Below are 22,609 nucleotides of genomic sequence, written 5' to 3'. Positions count from 1 at the left end.
CAACTGACACAGACTGTAGCATGAATAAACCTTGAAAACACTAGGCTAAATTAAAGAAGCCAGACACAAATGACCGTATATTGCACAATTCCATTTATTTGAAATACTAGAATAGGAAATCCAGGGAGACTGAAAGAATAGTGGTTGCTTAGGGCTGGCAGGAGAGGGGTTAGAATGGGAAAAGTGTCTGCTAATAGGTATAGGGTTTCTTGTTAGGGTGATGAAAATGTTTTAAAATTAGATAATGGCGATAGTTATTACAACTCTGAATATACAAAAGCTACTGAATTATAAAGTTTTTTTTAAAAAGATCTATTGATTTGAGAGAGTGGGAGCGTGAGGGAGGGGCAGAGGGAGAGGGAGAATCTCAAGCACATTCCCCGCTGAGCATGGAGCCCACCTCCAGACTCAGTCCCAGGACCCTGAGATCATTACCTGAGCCGAAATCAAGAGTCGACTGCTTAACCTTGACTGAACCACCCAGGCGTCCCTGAATTGTACACTTTAAATGAATGAATTTTATGGTCTAGTAATTATATCTCAGTAAAGCTGGTTTTTTGTTAATGTTTTATCTACAAAGAGAAAGCAAAATAATGCCACTTCCCTCCAGTCCTGCCCCTCTTCATGCCCCATGTGGAGAGAGGCTTGAGCTGTCTGGTGACCCATGAGCGGTCAGGGGTGAGGATCCTCAGGTCCACCATCTGCCCAGGGTCCGTCACATAGGCTCTTACTGTACTCTCTAATGGTATCTGGGCCTTGGGGGCCATCCTCCGTAGATCTGAAGCAGCGACCAAACTTTGTAGGTCATTTGTATTACCAAGGACGCCTCTGGCCCTGAAATTCTTTCCAGAGTTAATCTGGGGAGGGGATGGATTACTGCCTGTTGCTGTTCTCACACATTTACTCTTCTAGATGAACTTCAGAATGGGATTGTCACAGCCTCACCCCACCCCACCCCACCTCACCTTCACCAGTAAGAACTCTGATGGGAGACTATCCAAGTTCTGATCTTTGGGTAGACTTCGCCTCTTTTTAATATTTAGTCTGCCATCCTGGATCACGGTATGATATGTTTATTTATTCAGGTCTTATTTTATGTCCTCCAGTCAAATACTACAGTTTACCTTTTTTGTGAAACTTACTGCTAGTTATGAATGAGGCCTTCTTCCATTTCAGTTTTGCAGTGAGAGGAAGAGGTAATTGATGTTCATGTGTCTAGGTGTGTTTACCTTACATCCTGCCACTTTATTCAGTCCTCTTCGTAGTACTCTAGTCTCTCTTTTTCTTTCCCAATTTTTCCTTCCCGGGGTTTTCTTCCTCTGCCTCTTTTTCAGGGCACCTCTACCTGGAAATCCCAGGAGTGTCTAAAGCTCCAAATAAAACTGAAATTCAGTAAATCACAGTTAAAATGATCTCTCTGTGCCCTTAGGTTCAGAACTGCTCACTGCTAGCCCCTAGCCTTAAAGCACGTTTGTGTGCGTGAAGAGAAGATGCCCCTTTCTCTGGGTACTTGACTCTTATCTCCTGGAGAAATTGCCATAATTAACTGATTCAGTTGGAATAGGATTCATGCCTGTAAGAACATGTCATGGTGAATCTGCAGGTCCCCAGTGTCTCCCGCACCCAGGCCCCTTAGGCAAGGCGTGCTCGCGCAATCTCAATGCACAGCATTCTTTAGGTCTGTAGATTGTGCTGTCACTGCCTCAGTTTACCTCTTATTATATGTCACCTCTCGTCACAGTACAACCTCCGCCCCCCCCCCCAAAAAAAGGACAAAAACAAAGTACAATCCAATGTTCCTCTTCCCAGCCTCTCTTCAGACCCTCTAGTCACAACCCAGAATAACCTTCCTAAAGCATTGGAAACCCCTACCCAAAGGCCTTTGCTGGTTCCTTGTTTTGGTCAGAGTCAGAAGTACTTCACTCCCTGGAGGCCCTCATCATAGCCATGCTACTTTTCCTTTCTGCCACCACACGGTCTGTGGTCTTCCCACCACACTCTGGTGCCTTGGTCACTGCTGTCACCCTTCACTCTCTGCTTGCTCATCTGTAAAGGGAGAAGAGCAGCACTTCCTCAATAATTTTATGGTAAAAAGGAAAGATAGAGCATGCGAACATGACCAGCATGGGGCCTAGCATTTAACACGTCGATGTCCTTTCTCTTCCTTCCTTAGAACTCCCTCACAAGGACTTTGGAAACTGAAATGCTATGTAACATATTATGATTACTTATGGCTCATTGTATGTCTGTTACCCAAAGTGCTTGTATTTGGGTAAGAATTCATCGTATTTGACCTATAATTAGGAACATTTGAAAATATTCCAGAAGAGGGGCACCTGGGTGGCTCAGTTGGCTAGGTGTCCGACTCTCAATTTTGGCTCAGGCCATGGTCTCAGGGTCATGAGATCAAGCCCCACATTGGAATCTGTGCTGGGGCATGGAGCCTTCTCCCTCTCCCTCTGCCTGTGTCCCCCACTCATGATCTCTCTCTCTCTCTCCTCCTCTCTCTCTCAAAATAAAAAAAGAAAGAAAATATCCCAGAAGAAAAAAAATCTAGGGGCACCTGGGTGGCTCAGTGGGTTAAAGCTTCTGCCTTCTGCTCAGGTCATGATCTCGGGGTACTGGGATCAAGGCCCGCATCGGGCTCTCTGCTCAGCAGGGAACCTGCTTCCCTTCCTCTCTCTCTGCCTGCCTCTCTGCCTACCTGTGATCTCTGTCTGTCAAATAAATAAATAAAATCTTAAAAAAAAAAGTCTAACTTTGTAGCCTCAGTGTGCCCCCTGAAACAGGTGCCATAGGAAGGTTCCTGGCTGTGCCTGGAGGCTCCTGGCAGGATAAGGATGCAGCAGAGGATCCCCTAGCTGGCAGTCTAGTCTGTCCACGACTGAGGCACATGAGGAGGGGAGGTGCCAGCCGCCTCAAGGAAACACAGATTCTCTCTGCAAGAGATGGAGGGGGTTTGGAGGGCACTCGGGAAACAAGCTGAGAACAAACGTAGTCCTTCCCTGGTGGGGATTTCCTCCACCCCACTACTGTTGCCTTCAGAAAACAGGGAAAAAGCACTTGCTGTCGACTGCAGCAAATGATTTGTGATTAGGAGTCACTTTCCAAGTGTGTTCATTGGTTCAGAGAATTGACTTCATTTCAGCCACATTTGGCTGTCTGTTTGTCTTTTGTTCTGGACTTTCTCCTGATTTGGTTTCCATTGGGTTTGAATCCGAAACCATCGGTGAAAATTTTGGATCCAAATTAGAGTTTATCATAAGCACATATCTCAGAGAAACAGATGAAACCCAGAGTGGAACAGAAAGCAAACAAGAAATAATGCAATAACATTAGAAGCAGAATAGTGCCAGAGGGAAGGAACAGAAGGAAACTGAGAAGAGCTGCATAGAAAGAGGGAGCCAACCTTTCAGCAGAGGACCAGCCAGAGAAAGGGGTCTGAGCTGGGACAGAGTACTGTCTTTTTTTTTTTTTTTTTTAAGATTTATTTGAGAAAGAACCTGTGGAGGGGTGCTGGGAGCAGGAGCAGAGTGAGAGAGACAGACTCCCCGCTGAGCACAGAGCCTGTCTCGGCCTGATCCCACAACGCCCAGATCATGATCTGAGCTGAAACCAAGAGTCCCACACTTAACCAGCTGTGCATCCAGGTGCCCCACAGAGAACTGTTTTAATGGGCACATACAATTTACGTTGTACCAGAGATGGGCCCATGAGAAGTCCTATTTCCTCTCCATCGCTTCTCTCTGCCTTCTTTTCTCACTCTTCTTTCCCAGGGTCATCCTGACCTCCACTTGGAGAAGACATGCAGTGGGGCTCATCACTGATGGTGGGACCACCCTTCCTGCCTTCCCAAGTGCTATAGACTTTCAGACGTTTGGGTCACTGGTTAGAAAATGGGAGAGCTCTATCTCTAGCCCCACATCACTGAATATCTTCTCCAAATGGTTGATGTTGTTGATTTGACTTAGGAGATACATGTACATATTAAAAAATATTTTCCATGAAGTGTAGAAGAATATAGAGAGGAACATTCCTCTCCTGCCCACCCCTATCCTCTGTGCCCTCTATTCCCTCCCCAGAGGCTACTTATTCCATATGTACCTTCTCAGAGGTCATTCTTAGCTTTTAAAAATCATTACATCTTTGCTTTTTCCTTTTGTTGCTGAGGCTGAGGATTTACCTGCTGTGTTCTTTCTGTATCTGCCTTCTCCGTATCCCTTCCTCGCACAGACTTAGACCCTTGGTGGACAAACAGCTGTGAGCAGAATGAGTCGGACCCCATCCCTGCCAACTGCACTGGCTGTGCCCAGAAATTACCCCTCAAGGTAATGCTCCTGGAAGATACCCCGAAGAAATTTGAGAGACTCCATCCTCTGGTGATCAAGGTGAGCAAGAAGTCTGATTCTCCCACTGCTAGGCTATTTATTTAATGGCTAGCAAGCATCAAGCTCTGTGACATACCTGAGAAGGAATCCCATGTTTTGTTTTGGTTTTTTTTGTCACGCTTTTGTTTTCTGCCTTGCCCAGACCGGACAGCTCTTGTTGTCCAAGGAGCTTCAGCATTTTCTGTGCCAGTACCCTGAGGTCACTGAAGGCTTCAGCGAAGGGTTTTTCACCAAGTGGTGGCGCTGCTTTCCCGACCGATGGTTCCCATTTCCTTATCCATGGTGAGTGTGGGAAAGGGCACTTGGCCTGCATGCGGTAGGAAGGGGGCAGAGCAGATGTCCAAGCAGTACTGGCTACCCAGACCCTCCCTAGCCTCGCACTGGGCAAGCACTCTTCAAGTCAGATGAAAGCATCCGGATTTATTTCTGAAGACATGTTTAGTGTTTGTGTTTATGTAGACTGCTTCCTGAGTGTGAGGGCTAGAGAGAAAGCATGAAGAACAGAAGGCCGACTTCATTTCCTGGCACTTGTTTGTGCCACGCTGTGTGCCTTAGTGCTTAGCGTCTCGTGCTCACTGGTGATGCTCATAATAGCTCTGGAAGTAGGCACTATCGTGGTCATTTTTCAGATCAGAAACGTGGGAATCAGAGAGGTTAAGAACCTTGCTTAAGGTCACCCAGCCAGGCTCGAAACCCAGATCTGTCTCCCTCTTCCTTCCTTTGTCCTGTAGAAGACATGGTCAGGGCACTTGGTATGTCAGTTAAGCGTCCAACTCTTGATACCAGCTCAGGTCATGATTTCTGGGTCTTGAGACTGAGCCTCCCATCAGGCTCCGTGCTCATCAGGGAGTCGTCTTCTCTCCCTCTGCCCCTCCCCCTGCTCACACTCATGCTTCCTAAAAAAAAAAAAAAAAGTAAAATCTAAAAAAAGAAAACATGGTCCATTTCTTGGGGTGAGGGTTGCTCTCTAGTAAAAAAGAAGGAAAGCCAGTTTCCATCTAGAACCATTCCAGAAGAGAATTAAAATTGCTTTTTTTTTTTTTTTGGTCTTTTTGTTAGATAATTTCTCAGTGCTTTGGTCTTTTTAAAAATTTGCCATTTATTTGCCTGATTGAATACTCTGGTTTAACTAGTCAGCTTCCCACTGCATGCCATACCACCTTAGAAGAAAGTTCGTGATTTTTGCCTCCTCCTCCTCCCTTCTGTTCTCCCGCCTGGCCTGCTGTTAGTTACTTCAGTCTCTTTTCCAAGATAGAATGAATGGACTGTTTCTTTTCTTCCTCTATATGTTGTTTTAGCTGGACTTCATAAACACCCCACCCACGTGTACAAATTGCGGCTGTGGAGTTACGTGTGTACGAGTGCATGTCACAATTAATTGATTTGGCATGACTCTTCTTCATGAACCTAATACTTAAGATATTGTCCTGATACTTTTCCCTGTTTACCTACCGCCCACAGTTTTCCCACCCTTGCTTAGCTCTCTGTTAGTCATGGAGATAGAGGCTGGCTTGCCCAGCTGAATTACTTTTGTCTCTTTCAAACTTTTACAGGAGAAGACCTCTAAACAGAGCACGCATTTTACGTGAGCTTTTTCCTGTTTTCACCTACCTGCCATTTCCAAAAGATGCCTCCTTAAAAAAGTGCTTCCTTCTTCAACCAGAACCTATCATGGGTAGTAAGGTAGGACACTTTGAGAGGACTTGGGTCTAGAGTTTTCCTCTTTTGGCACGTGGGCTGATGTCATAATTCCTTGCTTCCCTGCATGTCAACTCAGAGGGTGAATTGAAGGGACACCCACATAATCTAAAGTTCTCTCCGTCTGTTGCTACCAAGGAGACCTGCAGTGGCCCACCCTTCCACAAAGACATGCTTACAGAAAGTCTCCTTACCTCACAAATCTGTTTCCTGCCCTTGACACCTGAGGTCAATCTACTTTTCTACATTAGGAAATAAAATCCTGAAATTTAAAGGGACCCAAGCATGCAGTTAGTTTGACTTCCCTACCTCAAAGTAGACAGCAGCAAAGCTGTAAGCAGCTCAACTTACTCATTTTGTGGATGGGGCCACTGAGCCCCAGAGACAGTGAGTGATTTGCCCAAGGACACAGCAAGTTAATGGGAAGGCTCTACCCACCCACCCCCCATTCCCAGGTTAGCTTTCCCCAGAAATAAACAAATGAGAATCTTCAGGTGGAGAACCCGAAAAGCAAAAAGCTTGAGAAGTTTAGGGATGAAAGGGTTGCCAGATGTGCCCAAGGCAGGCAGACCAGTTTGGGTAGCAACACTTATTACTCAGTCCATGGCCAAGTACCCAGAGCCCACATTACCTCTCTGGGGCCAGCTGTTTTGTGTTGTGTCTGTTTACTTTTCTCTGAATTGCTCTTTTGTTGAATCTCATTCCTGAGGAAGGTTTTTGAGTTTAGATTGGTTTGGAAGAATTAATAGGATGAAATTTCCCAAGCTGTGACCCCTATCAACTCTGGGTTATGTTTTCAACCTCCCAGTACTATTGTTTGGCTCCAAATTTGCTGAATCGTGGTAAAGGAATTTCAAAGCCTATAAAAACAATCATTTTGTCTAGAAGTAAGAACTTCTGTCTGCCAGCATTAGGGTGGAGGTGCCGGGCTCTTGCCTCGGATTTTAAAGAAGATTATTCTGCTGTCCCCGGCTAGAACTCAGGGCCCTGGTGTGATTTCATCTTCATAGTTATGATATAATTCTGGGCGAGAGCTTTTATCTTTATCTTGGTTTTCCCACTTGAATCTGAAGTTAATTTCACCAGTCTGCTTAACAAGAACACAGAGGATCCCAGCCAAAAGGTAAATACTAAGTTACTCAGATGCCTATCAGAGTCATCGTGTGGTTCACAAGCATGTTTTGGGAAGGGGAGTGGTCCAAAGAGGCAGAAATCCTGAGAGTCTGGTTTCTTAGAGCATCTGCTCCCCGCCCTGGCCCAGGCTTTCCTTTCTCTACAGCCTCATTACTCCACCCTGTTGTCCACATCCCTGGGCCCTGGAGCCCGGTAAAGTCATATGTCTGTGGAGGCAGTCTTGGAATAGAAATTGGGCAGTGGAGATCCGATTGGAAGAGGTACTGGAGGAAAGAGGTGAGAGCCTGGCTTCCAGGCCCACTTCACCCAGTCCACAGTGTCACCTGGGGCCTGGCCCGCTCCATCCCGTTGTCTGTTTCTTCCCATCCTGAGGGTAGAGGCACATGGTCCTGCCCCCTCTCAGGCCTATATGAAAAAGAGCTACATCCACTGGGTTTTGGTGTCCTGGGATTTCTTCAAGACTGCAGGTGTCTGGGCCTCTGCCAGTGAGTCGTAAGCCACTCATCCTCCTTAGTCCTCCTCCTGTCACGACACTGGCAATTGAATGGCTCTGGTGTTGCCATGGAAACAGCATTCTGGCCAGGGCCTGTGGGCACAACAGAGAGACCAGGGCTGGGGACAGGAGAAGATAGGGCCCAAACCAGACCTCTGGAGGGGCCCAGTGCTGAAGAGAAAACAGGGATGTGGCCTGGAGAGTCGGACTTCAGATCCTTGTTTTCTGTGGGCACAGAAAGCCTTTTCCTGGAGGGGATAGGGAAAGGAGGCCCTAGGGGTTTTCTCTCACCATCTAGGTAGGAAGAAAAGCCTGAGCAAGACCAGCCTGACTTCTCCCTTTGTCTCTACTCCTTGCCCACATCAACACCAGGGTTCACAGCCAGACCTGGCCCACAGCCTGTTGGTGGCAGTAGTCTGCCCTCCCAAGTGAATTGTTCCTGTGGGGGCGCGGAGCCTGGCTGCCTTCTGAGGGTCTGAAATCTAAGGCCATTCTTACTGCCATTAGTTTTTCATCAGTAGTGTGATCTATCTGCTCACCCAGATCTTGCCCAAGAGTGTAAACTTGAACTTCTTGCTGCTCAGTTCTCTTCCAGACCCTGGCAGTAAGAAGTACTATTCCATGGAACATTGCACAAAGGAAAGGCAGGCCATCTCTTTCTCTGAAAAGTCTGGATCCAGCCAGACCCTCAGAAGGTTGTGTACTTTGACCAGTATGTGTTGGCCTCTCCTAGACTTATTAAATCATATGTAGATGATTTGCCATCTACCTGCTTTGGAGCTGTGGCTAGAAATAGCCGTGAATTATGAAGCTCATGCTAGATCTGCATTGCGGCTGGTGCTAAGGATGTCTCTTTAGCAGAACCCGCAGAAGAGATCTCAGTATCTGGAGATAGGGACGCTGAGTCCCTGGTCTCAATACCAGGAGACGCCAGGTTTAGGAGAAATTACTTTGTTTTAATCCTTTGGACATAATTGTGAATTGTGTCATTGGTTCTCTTTTGCTTTTTGCTCAGGCTGCTAGAAAAGTCAGAGCCATATATATATATATATATATATATATATATATATGTATATATATTTGTATGTTAATCTCCCATGTCACTGGTTTTTATTTTGTTTCCTTTTCCTTCTCCCGTGTTTTTTTTTTTCTTCCCTCCAGATGTATAGAATGCATGACCTGTTCATCGTTGGCAGTGGTGAGGCCATGTTGCAGTTCATTCCTCCCGCCCAGTGCCGAAGACACTGCCAGTCGGTAGCGATGCCCCTAGAGCCGGGGGATATTGGTAGGTGCCCCCGCCCCGGGTGGGGCAAGGTCAGTCACAGGATCTTTGTAGTTCTTAACTCAAGAACTATTTTGAGAATTGACACAAAGTTTCAATTAGCTAGAGTCAAAAATAGCCTTCTTTTATGGGCAGAGTCAATATTTATGCTTTAGGTAGAACACTAGGCTAAGGAAGAAAGGTAGCACAGAGAAATGCCTCCTTGTATATACATATAGAATGCATGATGTGTCTGTCGATCTTAGAAGTTTCCAGTTAGAAGGCATTATAGAAAATACTGAGAACAATCCTTTATTTTTCAGATGAGGAGCTTGAGACCCAGAAAGGAGAGGTTACCATCCCAGGTTCCCATCAGCTAAGCAAAGCATTGAGCTTAACGTGTCTTCTGCAACAGAGTCAGGCCAGGGGGAGATACAATTCTAAATTCGAGGAAACCCTTTCTGTGCCTGTTTTGCTCATAAAACAACACAAGCAGTGTGCAAGGGCAACAGCCTCATAGGGGAGTATTACCTTCCCTGTGGCTCCCACAGCCAGGCCCCCCCTTCACAGTCATGACTCACCCTTGGCTCCATGATTTCCCAACTGTGGCCTGTTCTGTGCATTATTTTCTAAAAATCTATTCCAAGAAAACAGGTCTGAATCAATTGCTGTCCATAGCAATCAGTTTGACGGTAGAGTTTTCTTGGCAGAAGCAAATACCAAGTGTCACAATTGCCCTCTCTGTTCCTCCTACCTCATGAAGCCTAGGGGAAGCTTAGCACCCATGACAGAGCCCAGGCTGGTTTTCCCAAATGATTCCTTTTCATTTTACCTCCACAGAAGACCCCGGTCCCTACTTCCCCTCATTTGGAAGTAGGGTTTAGACTGCAAACTATGACAAGCTTTAATCCACGTTACATAACTTGTTTTAGTTTAGAAATGAAAATAATGCGCAAATTAAGCATTAACTGATAATGGAGCACAGCTGGCCTGGCCTTTGGGAATTACTGCAAAAAAGAGGATTTTTGTGTAGAAATTGTTCTGAAGCTATTTTCCTGTAGTGGAGGTGACCCTTCCGTGAGGCAGGACTATTGCACAAGTCTGTATGGCATTTGGGGTTGAGTGTGTAGTGATGTTTGAAAAAGCTTCTGTCTTCTGTTCTACAGAAGTCTGACAGTCCAGACAACTACAGAAATACCTCAGTTATCCAAAGTTTAGGTTGCTGGAGCCCACAGACATCTAGAATGCCAATTACAGAATTAAGGGGAGTAAATGGGGGACAGGCAGTGACCAAAGAAGCTGTGAGCGTCAAAGGCTGGTGGGAGTAGTGCAGAAAAGCCTCAGACCCAGAGCGTCATCACCTGCCATGCTCTGACTGGCCGGTTTGCTGACCGGAAGGAAAGGAGGCCTATGGGTAGCAGTGTCCATGAAAGGCCAGCCACAGGACAGCAACGTGGGGAAGGGACGGGGGCTTGACTAGAACCAAAGGAAGAGGGCAGGTCTGGGAGAAGAACAGGGTGGTGGGGGTTGGGGAAGACAGCGGGCTTCTGGAGTGGTGGCAGAAACAGAAGCCATGGCTGCAGCTGCCACAGTTAAAGACGAGGACAAGAGGGCCTCCTGGGTGGCTCAGTCGGTTAAGCTTCTGCCTTTGGCTCAGGTCATGATCCCAGGGTCCTGGGTTGAGTCCTACATCAGGCTCCCTGCTCAGCAGAGAGTCTGCTTCTCCCTCTCCCTCTGCCCCTCCCCCTGCTTGTGTGCGGTCTCTCTCTCTCAATAAGTAAAGTCTTTATAAAAATACATAAATAAAGACAAGGACAGGAAAGCAGAACCTGACAGCAAAGGGGAATAATTCAGTGCTGCTTGTAGGATGGGGGCATCTCCAGCACCTTTGGGACCCTTAAGAATCGCACTGGTTTTCTGTTTTCGACAAAATAAGCATTGTCCTCTGAAGGCTGAGGGGAAGGGGACAGGGATACATGTCACCAGAAAACCTGTGCTGAGAAGCATTTTCAAGAACGATGGTAGGGGTCAGGCCTCAGAGGCTGACACTGGTGAGCCCACACATGTGCTGTGATAGAGGAGTCACTGCCCATGGTGACCTTTCTTGAGTCACCAAGTAGAAGTTAAATTCTGTTCAGTGCTCTCAGTTTAAAGATAGGTAAGGTACATCATACTCTAGAGACTTTTCCTTCAGGAGATTATTGAAGTGTTCAAGTTTTTAAAGCTTTTAAGTTTACAGCTCACGTCATTGTTTCCTGAAGAGTTCTTCAGATCACTCATGACCTGGGGGTGGGAGCACGATCCCTTTAGAAAGGCTCTTGGCAAATAGGGCTCTTGGGTCCTTTAATTTTGGGAACCGCCTGTCTTATCATTACATAGTACACGTTAGTGTGCCAAAGGCTCCAGAAGCCTTGGTGGAACCTAGTGTTTCTCAGACTGACTTGACTATGGAACCATTTCCCTTGGACTATCTTTCAGGCTGATGCTGTTTGCAGAACATGATTTAGGACATGCTGGTTTGAGCTAATCTGGATGTTCTATCATGAGACAGTGTTAGAGATCACAGGAGGAGAATTGGACTGGGGGGTCTTGCTCCCCCTCGGAATTCATCCTGTCTTCTTGCTGATAAAGATGACATGGGCCTTAGAATTGATGCCCAGCTCCAACCTCATCTGGAACATCCTGCCCTTTTAAACTTGTTGAATTGAGTCCTCGTTCCCCCAGCAAGTGTTGGCGAGGAGGCACTTTGGTTCATAGTGACTCCTGCCAGATGTCAGTTTGCACAGAGGCCCGAGCACTGGGGGTGTTACTCGAGGCAGACCTGCCTTGCTCCTGCCCACAGGTGTGCCTGGTCCCTGACATTTACCTGCTGTCCTGTTGCTCTTTCTCTATAAGGCTATGCCGGTGCCACCCACTGGAAGGTCTACGTGATAGCCAGAGGGGTCCAGCCTTTGGTCATCTGTGATGGAACCACCCTCTCAGAACTGTAGGAAACAAGAGCTGTACAGAGGAACAACTTCAAGAACTGAAGATCAGATTGAAAGGGGAGAAATAAAAACGATGAAACCATTTTCCAAGGTCACTTAGTTACCTGCCCTGTGCATGCGTGTATGAGCCAGCCATATGCTGGACTCTTCCAGCCTAGTTGCTTGGCCAGGACTTTGCCAGTACCTACCTGTGAGGGATTGGGCTCTTCCATTTTCCACACCTTTTGGAACCACAGCCTCGAGGCTGCCCCTCAAGCAGGAAACAGGATTGGTGCCTTCCCTTACTCGCATGGCATGATCCCTTCTGCTGGCTCCCTGGCCACAGAGAGGGCAGCCAGCAGGTCCATACTTCAGAGCCGTCCCTCACCAGGTGGTCCTGCTTGTCCTGTCTTCCTGGCCACACCACCCTGTACTTCTGTTGAAAGCCATGGCTGATTAAAGAAGTCATTGCAGTTTCCCCAGCAGCACAGAATCTAGAACCCGTGAAACAGGATTAAGTAATCTCATTGCACTCAAGAAAAGCACCGCTTTCCCAGTGTCCATGACTCTTGGAGTCTCAGTGATGCCAAGTTGGAATGTGATTATAATTGAAATGGTAATTCCTAAGGTAATACTTGCCTCCATTTGATCAAGTTCTTAGGCCTACCCCCACCCCCACCCCTTCTCGCTTGGCTTGCAGAAGCTGGACTCCCCGTCCTCCCTCGCTGGCAGGTCCAGAGCCCTAGACTGCTGAGGCGGCACAGCTTCTGTCAGCTGGGTTGGTTTACCAAGTGTCTTCAGAGGGGATGAGTTAGAGTCCTGGCCTGGGGAGAGGGTGCCTCCCCGGGTTTGATCTTTAGGGTCCAGCTTTCTGCAGGGAAGATGTTTTACAGATGTGTCAAGCTGATGTTGTAATATGGTTGGGGAAGGAACTCCAGACCCAACGTGTTTGCCAGCTGGGTGTGCAACTCTGGGATCCTCTGTCTTGAAATGATTTCTTTCTCCTGGGAAACAAGGTGAGGTATTTTTATCGTTTGTAAAAATATAAAGCTATGTTCTTTCAGTTGGGTGATTCCCTATGCTCATTGTTTTCTCCAAGTGCTTTTAATATGTATTAGTCAAATGATGTAAATAAGGGCATACTTTTCTTCCTCTTTTTTCCCCTCTTTATTCCGTTATTGATGCTGCTATTTTGATACCTGGCCTCTAGTCACGCTGTCGCCAAGCTGAAGAAAAAAGCCTGACTGTGGCCCTTGGTTCTGAATTGCAGGAATCAGATGAGTACAGGGTCCATGGCAGAGTGGACCAGAGGCAGACAGTGGCGAGAGAAGGGGGTGTGACTCCTTGCAGGGTCCTTCCTCTGCATCCTTGGAGGTGGCCTTGGACCTTATTCCTGGGCTCTCTCTTAGCACATCTCCTGAGCAGCGTTGGGGATCAGCAAGGCACTGAAAGGCTTGTTTGTGGGTCTGTAAAGGACAAGAATGGTTCACAAGAGCTCAGGGCGGAACTAATTGGCCTCTATGGACTTGAGTGAAATTAGGATAAATGGTACCTGAGGGAATTTTTCCTTAAACAAGTCTGTGCCTTGTGTGGGTTAATACAGGCAAAACAAAATTTTTTGTAGATATAAAAGTCATGCTGCTAAGCAGTTATGATTTAAGAGGTTTTATTTCAGAGGGATCATCTTGAGGCCAGCTTTGCGCAAGCTTTTACGGCCTTTGCAGTGTCCTTACCCTGCTGCGCATGGAGAATTATATGTAAACAAGTTCTTCAGAGTTTTCTTCATTTGGGCCCTTTGGGTTAACAAAAGAGAGGGTTTCCTAGAAGAAAAAGAAACTTTTGGTGACTGAGATTTCTGTTTTGTCTTTATGAATTACCCTGTGTTCCTTCTGCATTTCACTCCTGCCCTTCATACCTTCAATGTTCATAAAATATCCGCTTCAGCTCAAAACTTTGAAAACTGAGAAACCCTTGTATGTGTTGCTGTTCTGAGGTCTCTCCTGGAAAGTCCCCTAAGCCCCTGAGCTGTCTACAGTTCAACCAAAAAAATGGTGTGGCAACAAAGAAGCAGAGATTTTTGTGCATTTCTTACTCTAAACTTAAAATCTATCCTGTTCAGAGTTGAAGGTCAATTTTTGTTAAGGGAGGAATTTTCCGAAGAGAGTTTTCCCCTCTTAATTACTGGATACGTAGAAGTAATTTGCCTTCTTCTCAAGGCAGTTCTGACAAGCAGAATATAGGAATGGCTTCCCTCAGGAATGGCCTAATTGGCAGCCCGAGGCCTTGTGTGAGGGTGCTGCTCACCTAGCTCTCGGCTTTTTGGGGAAGTGGCAGAAGTCCCTCCACATGACCCCGTGTGCAGAAGAGAGTCATCAAGATGAGGTGGAAGGGTGGGGGCCAAGTATACTTGTCCGATATTGGTAACACATTATACCTGTTCAGGCTTATAAAAAGAGGCAGAACTTACCCTCTCCCGACTCTCAATTTTTTTAGAGAAGGGAGGAAGTAAAATAATATGGTTTTGAGCATAGAATTTAGGGGCACCTGGCTAGCTCAGTCGGGGAAGCATGCCACTCTTGATCTCAGGGGTTATAAGTTCGAGACCCATGTTGGGTGAAGAGATTACTTAACAATAAAATCCTAAAAATTAACAAACAGAATCTACGTATTTGGTGAGAAACAAAACAGTTTTAATAAATGGGTAGGTTATGGGGCGCTTGGGTGGCTTAGTGGGTTGAGCCTCTGCCTTCTGCTCAGGTCATGGTCTCGGGGTCCTGGGATCGATCCCCACATTGAACTTTCTGTTCAGCAGGGAGCCTGCTTCCCCCTCCCTCTCTGCTACTTGTGATCTCTCTCTATATATATCAAATAAATACAAATAAATAAATAAAATCTTAAAAAAAAAAAAAAGAAATGGGCAGGTTTAGGCTCGTTTTCTAAGAATAAGAATGGTAATGTTTGTCCAGCCCATTCTAAGAGGGCCTCAGTCTCCGTGGTCTTCTTTAAGATTAGTTACTCAGTCCTGTCGAGTAGGTGTTAAAGCCTCATTTTTTGGAAAACCTGGGCTTAGAACAGTTACCTGCTGGTCAGTAGGTTGTTGGTTTTGCAGCTCAGTTTCGCTGCCTCAGCACAGCCTGGTGCCCAAGAACCTAGCTGTGGGTTTAGTCACCTGGGGCATGTCCCCACTGGGTCAAGAGAACCTCGGGGTAGGGTCAGCAAGTCAGGAACTCTTCAGGATTTGTTTTCAAGATTGTTTTAGACAGAAAGGGAACAGAAGAGGATCTAACCAGATGACTTTTATAAAAATCCTTTCACTTTCTCCCTCCCCATTTGAAAACTCTTTAGAGTGAGCGTGGCTGGAACACAACTGTGTCCAGCCATTTTCCCCATCACACATGTTTCCAGATGTGTGACCAGAAGAGGGACTTTGCCCAGTTCCAGTTGTGGCTCCCTTTAGAGTTTACCTCACTTGTTTTTCAGCTCTCCGTTTTCTCATCCCTTCTTCCCAAACTCAGCATAGGCCTCTGTGTAGGAGCAGTTCGTTTTTTAAAAAACTGTGTCTCCTTCGCTGCTGGTGATGGCCTCACTCATTTTAATATAGTCTGGGATGAGAGTTTGTTCCTTAACCAGTGGCTTCCATAGTGAACATTCAAAAGCCCAAAGCAAATGTTCATTTTTCACCTAATCCTTGCCCGCAGGAGGCGGCCAAGTTGTAGGGGAGAGAGCCAGAGCTCTCTGGTTGCATGGAGACAAGTGATCATGACTTTTTGAGAATCAGTTCTTGATCAGAAGGGTCTTTTAGGCTTTTGAGCTCTCCTAGTGATGGAGGAGAAACTCTCCTAAGTTCACGAGTTCACACTCAATAGCTTTAAGTGGTGACCCATACCTAACTAAAACTGGTCAAAGGAAAGCAATGCAGAATGTGCTTTAGATGGCATTTCCCCCCTTTTTTAAATTTTAAATTTCGGTTAACATACAGTGCAGTATTGGTTTAAGTGGCATTTTAGATTGGGATTCTGTGTTTGGAGCTACGCATGTTGTGCACAGCGCTGACAGGTGTTGGGACCAGGAGGCTAGGAAGGGGCCAGTGCTTATGGGGATAACACTGTAGCGAATGAAAAATGGGAGGCTCTGGAAATAACGCTGTGTCGCCATCAGCATGCGTCTCCCCGGCCTCCCCACCCCCAGTCTCCCGATATCTTCCTGAAGAAGCAGCTTCTTCCACAAAAGCGTCTCCAAGAAGATGGACAGGTGCTTCCCTGTTGTGCACCACACCCAAGTTGGCCCACCCTTGGACACAGTACGGTTTTATGTGCTGGCCTTGGTGAGAAACCATCCAGCCAGCTTGTCTCTCATCCAAGTCCCTTAGTGTCTGGTTTCCCTGCCCTGCATAATTTAAGCATTAGAGCTAAGTACATCTGTCATTTTCCTTTCTCCAGAGACTGGGAAATGTCCAGAGCTTTTCAGAAAAGTGGAGAGAAGAAATGTTATGTAACTCCTAGTGTAGGCCTGGAACCGTCCAGACATGGTGGGACGGGCTGAGCTGGAAACCATTCCCCCTCCATTTTGTGTGTCTTTTAGTCGGCGTGGATCCAAGCGTGAGCCCCAGCTGCAGATACCTGAGCAGAGAAGGGAAGCCAGACTAGAGTCAGACAGAAACTGGGGAGTCAGGCCATCAGGGTGTGCCAAACTTTATTTACATTTCCTCACAACAGCTTTGTGGGGTAGGGGAGGTCACCCTGTGAAGCCACCTTTACTCAAAGATCAGCTGTGTCCCAGCCTCCAAACTCTAGCCCCTCGGGACACTTTTGGCCCTTTCAGGAACAAGCTCTTGCCCACAAGAATTCACGACAGGTTCAGACAGACACAAGGCATTCCCAAGAACCCCTAGTCTGATCATGACCAGCAACTTTGCCCCCAAACTTCTTGTCATAGTGTCCCCCCTCAGAAACGTGCCAGCTGTGATCTCCTCTCTCCTGCAGAAGGGTCAATAACAGGTGTCTAGGCTGGGGGAGCAGACTGGAGGGCAGAGCTAAGCCAGAAACTCCTGCTCAGCCTCTTCCCTGCCCAGGGACAGGTCTTGGGATAGCTGCTGTGCATCTTCAGGGAACCAGGGAAGGTCCCGATAGGCAGAGGGAGATGGATACCTGTTCCAACCGCGCATGTGTGCTGTTCTAATATGTGTTTGGTGCAGAATGTTGACAGTAACTTAATGTACTGCAAACTTGTAAAGACTTCTGCCATGTAAAGAATGTATGTAAATTAAAGTTTTATGTAATGAAAGCTCTTACTTTTGCAATTAAAAGTGTGTATGTTGGTTGATAAGAACTTTCCTGTACTTGGTGTCATTCTTAAATTTCCAGGTTTCTCTTTCCCCATAACTCAGGAGACATCTAGCCACATCGTACTCATTAGGCAGCCCCAAGGTGTCTTCGGGGGCCTCCCGGTCACCTGTCCCTGATGGCCCCGGTCCTCTCTAACATTCTCTTCCAACTTTCCCAGATTTCTCTTTTCTTCCTATCCCTGAACTTTGCCCAGAAATCAAATGAGACCCTGGGTGCCGTTTTCTGTCTCCCCAGCCAGCTGCACATGATCCAGATGCCATCACAGTGTCACCTCCCCTCTGGATGTCCTTGGTTCTTGAGGGAGGTCAGCCAGGCCCCTGCTGGCCCAAGGGAGCCAGCTGCCACTGATTAGGGCCACTCTTGGCACTCAGTTAACCTTACAGTGCAGGTTTGAGTTAAGTCATTTTGTTGTGTTCACATTTTTTGTGTGATTTCTTTTTTATCTACATACAAGCTTTATATAAATGCATGACTAGGACTATTTCTTGGGGCTCCTGGGTGACGCAGTCAGTTGAGTGTCCAACTTTTGGCTTCGGCTCAGGTCTGACCCCTGGGTTGTGGGATCAAGCCCCACGTCAGGCTCCATGCTCAGTGCAGAGTCTGCTTGACATCCTCTGTCCCTCGCCCTCTGCCCCTCCCACTCATGCTCTCTCTCTCTTCCTCTCTAAAATAAATCTTAAAAAAAAATTTCTTACATTACATGCTGCTTAATGTCCTTACTTTCCTGCATTGCTTGTTGCAGCATTCTCCCTCTCCCCCACATTGCTCGCCCCCTTCGTGTGTGTCTTTTCACAGTTTCCTCCATGCTCTCTAATCATCATTAAAATCAAGATTTTTGTCATTGCTTTATCAAAAATCCAATCATATTACAGACACTTTATTTCTTGCTTTCCTTCCTCAGTACCTCCCAGAGTTCTCTTTAGTCAGCTGGCATAGCTCTAATCCTTTCTTTTTAATGGTGTGGATATGCCATCATTTATTCCACAGTTCTCTTATTGAGGCTAAGTCACATCCTGCTCAATGATTATTTGGATTATAAGTCAAGAAGTTTGGAGTTAGTTTTAAAAACACTTGTTTTTAGGGGGCACCTGGGTGGCTCAGTCTTTAAGCGTCTGCCTTCAGCTCGGGTCATGATCCCAGAGTCCTGGGGTCTAGTCCTACATCGGGGCTCCCTGCTCAGCGGGAAGCCTGCTTCTCCCTCTCCCACTCCCCCTGCTTGTGTTCCCTCTCTCGCTGTGTCTCTCTCTGTCAAATAAAATCTTTTAAAAAAGAAAAAAACTTGTTCTTTTACAAAATGTATATTCATCCTTTTTTGCTGCAGCTAATATATGTTCTTCAAAAATTCAAAACTCCGGGGTGGCTGAGTGGCTCAGGCAGTTAAGCATCTGCCTTCAACTCAGGTCATGATCCCAAGGTCCAGGGATTGAGTCCCACATTAGGCTCCTTACTCAGTGAGGAACCTGCTTCTCCCTCTGCACGTGGCTCTCCCTGCTTGTGCTCTCTCTTGTTCACTCTCTCTGACAAATCTTTTAAAATTGTTTCAAAAATCGTCACATTCCACAGTGCTATTCATTTACCTACTTGAAAGCTCGACTTCAAGAAAAAAGTGGGGACGGCTTAATTGCATGTGGAAAGGTGACCAAGTCACTAGTTTTCAGTCCCCTTCTCTCTCTTTAGCACTTGACACTGACTCAGAGAAAACATCTCCTTCCCTTGGCTTCTTTGAGACTCCCTTCCTGAACCTTCTCTTTTCCACTTCTGTCTCCTTTGTAGCCTTTTCTTCTGCCAGTCTCCAAAATGCTGGGCTCCCTTACTGGTCCTGCCTTGGACTCTCCTCTCTTCACTCTCCCTGGGAGAGATACTCTCCCTGCAAGATCTCGACTCCGTGTTGTCCTCTCCACCCAGGGTCAAGTCCTCTCCAACCTACGTGTGCAGCCCACACTTCCTGCCTGAGTCCTAATTTGTACACCTGAGTGTCACCTGAGTGTCACAAGCTCATTCCATTCCTGAAGCGCCTCTACTTCCCTGTGTCCAGAACGACTGTAGCAGCCTCAGAGGGCTCCTGTGTTTTCTCTCCGCCTCTGCTTCTGATCAGGACCAAGGTCTGGAGAGTTCTGCCTCCTTGTTGCCTATCCAGCCGCACTGCCACGGTCTCGGTTTAGAGCCTTGCTATTCCACTCCTACCTAGACTCTGCCGGTAGTTGCTTGTTTCCCATGCACATCCCACCCTCTCCATTCACCATCCACAGAGCTGCCACAGTGCCCCTGCTAAAGCACGTGCCCCCTTCCTCACTCAGCTTTCCTCCATGACTCCATTACCCACATGATCCGTCCCGGCCATCCCCTCCAGTCTCATTCCACTGCTCCTTCACTGTGCCTCACCTCTACTGAACCATCTCTGATTCCTAGAAACATCTAGGCTGGTTTTTCTTTTTTTTTTTTTTACTCACAAAACTTTATTTTTTAGAGCACTTTTAGGTTCACAGCAAATTTGAGCAGAAAGAGTTCCTATAAACCTTCTGTCTGCTCCTCCCCACCCCAACCCCGCCAACACAGCCTCCCTCACTGCTGGTGAGAGTGGTACATTTGTTAGAATTGATGAACCTATGTTGACACATCTTTATCACCCAAAGTCCACAGTTTACACTAGGGTTCTCTTGGTGTTATACATTCTATGGGTTTGGACAAATGTATAATTACATGTATTCACCACTATAGAATCAAACAGAATAGTTTCATTGTCGGAGGATTTCAAAATCCTCTAGGCTCTTCCTATTCATCCCTCCTTCCCTGCTAACCCCTGGCAACCACTGATCTTTTTGCTGTCTCCATAGTTTTGCCTTTTCCAGGATGTCAGATAGTTGGATTTACACGGTATGTAGCCTTTCCAAATTGGTTCCTTTTACTTAGTAAAATGCATTTAAGTTTCCTCCATGTCTTCATGGCTCAGTAGATCACTTTTTTTAGTGCTGAATGATTATCCATTGTCTGGATGTACCAGGGTTCATTTATCCATTCACCTACTGAAGGACATCTTAGTTGCTTTGAAGATTTGGCAATTGTAAATAAAGCTGCTGTAAACATCTGTGTGCATCTCTTCTCATGGACATAGTTTTCAATTCTGTCGGATAAATACCCAAAGAAGCATGAAGAATGGATCATATGGTAAGAGAAATGTTTAGTTTTATAGGAAACTGCCAAACTTTCCCAAAATGGCTGTAGCATTTTGCATTCCCACCAGTAATGAATGAGTGTTCCTGTTATACCACACCCTCACCAGCCTTTGGTGGTGTCAGTGTTCCAGATCTGGGCCATTCTAAGAGTTATGTAGTGAAATCTCCTTGTTGTCTTAATTTACAATTCCCTGTGACAGATGATGTTGAACATCGTTTCATATGCTTGCTTCCCATCTCTGTAGCTTCTTCTCTGAGGTGCCCATTCAGGTCTTTGGCCCACTTTGTAATCAGGTTGTTCGTTTTCTTACTGTTGGTTATTAAGAATTCTTTGTATATTTTGGATAACAGTCCATTGATTGATTGATTCATTCATTCATTCATATATGCTCTACACAGAGTAGAGTCCAATGCAGGGCTTGAACTCATGACCCTGAGATCAAGACCCAAGCTGATACCAAGAGTCAGATGTTTAACTGACCAAGCAACCCAGGCACCCCCAGATGTATCTTTTAGAAACATTTTCTCCCACTCAGTGGTTTTTCTGCATTCTCTTGACCTTGCTTTCTGTACTACAGAAATTTTACACTTTAATAAAGTCTAGCTTCTCAGTTGTGTCTCTCATAGATCATGCCTCTGATGTACACAGAGTCCTCACTGTACCCCAGGTCATCTAAATACTCTCATATGTTATCTTCTAGGAGTTGTATAATTGTGTGTTATACATTTAGGTGTAGGATCTGATTTTTCTGAAGGGTGTAAGGTCTGTGTTTAGATTCCTTTTTTTGCATGTGGATGTCTGGTTATTTCAACACCATTTTCTTTGAGAAAATTCTCACTTTATTGTATTGTCTTTGACCCTGTGTCGGAGACCAGCTGCCTATATTCATATGGGTCTATTTCTGGCCTCTCTGTTGATTCTGTTGGTCGTTTCTCTTATTCTTTTGCCAATACCACACTGTTTTGATCACTGCAGCTTTCTACTGCGTCTTGAAGTCAGGTGGTGTCAGTTTTCTGACTTTGCGCTTCAATACCGTGTTGGCGCGTCTGGACCCTTTGCCTCTCCATATAAATTTTCGAATCAGGGATACCTGGCTGGCTCAGTCAGTAAAGCCTATGACTCTTGGTTTTGGAGTGGCAGGTTCGAGCCCCACATTGGATGCAGAGGTTACTTTAAAAAAAAAATCTTAACAAAACTTTGGAATCAGTTTGCCAGTGTCCACAAAATAACTTGCTGACATTTTGGTTGGGGTTATGTGGACCCTGTAGATCAAGTTGCATCTGGGTTGCTGTTAGTTTGAAGTTATAATTCCTATCCCATGATAATATTTGTGAACTTCGGTATGTCCTTTCTATTGCTCAGTTTGAATTCCAGCTTAGTAGTGCACATTTCTCCAACATGACACATGTCCTTTAGGCTTTCTTTCTTTCTTTTTTTTTTTTTAAGATTTTATTTTATTTATTTGACAGACAGATCACAAGTAGGCAGAGAGGCAAGCAGAGAGAGAGGAGGAAGCAGGCTCCCCGCCGAGCAGAGAGCCCGATGCGGGGCTCGATCCCAGGACCCTGGGATCATGACCTGAGCTGAAGGCAGAGGCTTTAACCCACTGAGCCACCCAGGCACCCCTCCTTTAGGCTTTCTTAATAACACCAACTGACAAGCCTCCAGACACCATGTTGAAGACATATTTCATCACTCATTTTTTCCAGAATAATGACTTTATTATTTTTGTCAAAGTGATACATTCTTCTTACACAGAATTGAAGATAATTCACATGATCATATGCAAATATCCACCCAGAGATAATTAATAACATTAGATGAACAGTATTCAAGGCATCCCTAGGATGCTTCTAGCTAGGTGAGATAGAAATGCTTTTATTAAAATGGAACTAGCCATGCTATTTAAAGAATAAAAACAATTTTATGTGAATCTAACAGAAGAAAAAGAAACTGAAGTAGGCATTTCTTCTCCACAAAAAAATGTTAGTTTCTAAAAGGTCTCTCTGAAGTTAAGATTATGAGAAACATCAAGAAACCATAATGATGTGTTGGGTGCCTGGGTGGCTAGTTGGTTAAGCAGCTGCCCTCAGCTCCAGTCATGACCCCAGGGTCCTGGGATCGAGTCCTGCATTGGGCTTCCTGCTCCA

At 46.0% G+C, this 22,609-nt stretch overlaps 1 protein-coding gene and 1 long non-coding RNA gene across 6 annotated transcripts in view; both read left to right on the top strand.

Annotated features, from left to right (window-relative positions):
* The window catches only part of CUNH6orf89 (chromosome unknown C6orf89 homolog), a 42,316-nt gene extending 30,217 nt beyond the window's left edge, over positions 1–12,099 (top strand). For all 5 annotated transcript variants that reach the window (XM_032862341.1, XM_032862346.1, XM_032862344.1 and 2 more), the window contains 5 exons: positions 4,234–4,388; positions 4,531–4,670; positions 5,942–6,071; positions 8,875–8,998; positions 11,870–12,099. In XM_032862341.1, the coding sequence (XP_032718232.1) occupies positions 4,234–4,388; positions 4,531–4,670; positions 5,942–6,071; positions 8,875–8,998; positions 11,870–11,964 (644 nt within the window). In that variant the 3' untranslated portion in view covers positions 11,965–12,099. The remainder of the gene's footprint in view (positions 1–4,233; positions 4,389–4,530; positions 4,671–5,941; positions 6,072–8,874; positions 8,999–11,869) is intronic.
* A 10-nt stretch (positions 12,100–12,109) lies between these two features.
* Positions 12,110–22,609, top strand: part of LOC116870516 — a 29,392-nt gene continuing 18,892 nt past the window's right edge. Inside the window, exon 1 of the long non-coding RNA XR_004383236.1 lies at positions 12,110–12,956. This is a non-coding gene — a long non-coding RNA (uncharacterized LOC116870516). The remainder of the gene's footprint in view (positions 12,957–22,609) is intronic.

Source organism: Lontra canadensis, unplaced genomic scaffold (genome assembly GCF_010015895.1).
Source record: "Lontra canadensis isolate GAN:19392208 unplaced genomic scaffold, GSC_riverotter_1.0 scaffold23, whole genome shotgun sequence".
Classification (NCBI taxonomy): Eukaryota; Metazoa; Chordata; class Mammalia; order Carnivora; family Mustelidae; genus Lontra; species Lontra canadensis.
Note: the sequence above shows the minus strand (reverse complement) of the source record. Positions and strands in the feature narration are given on the sequence as shown.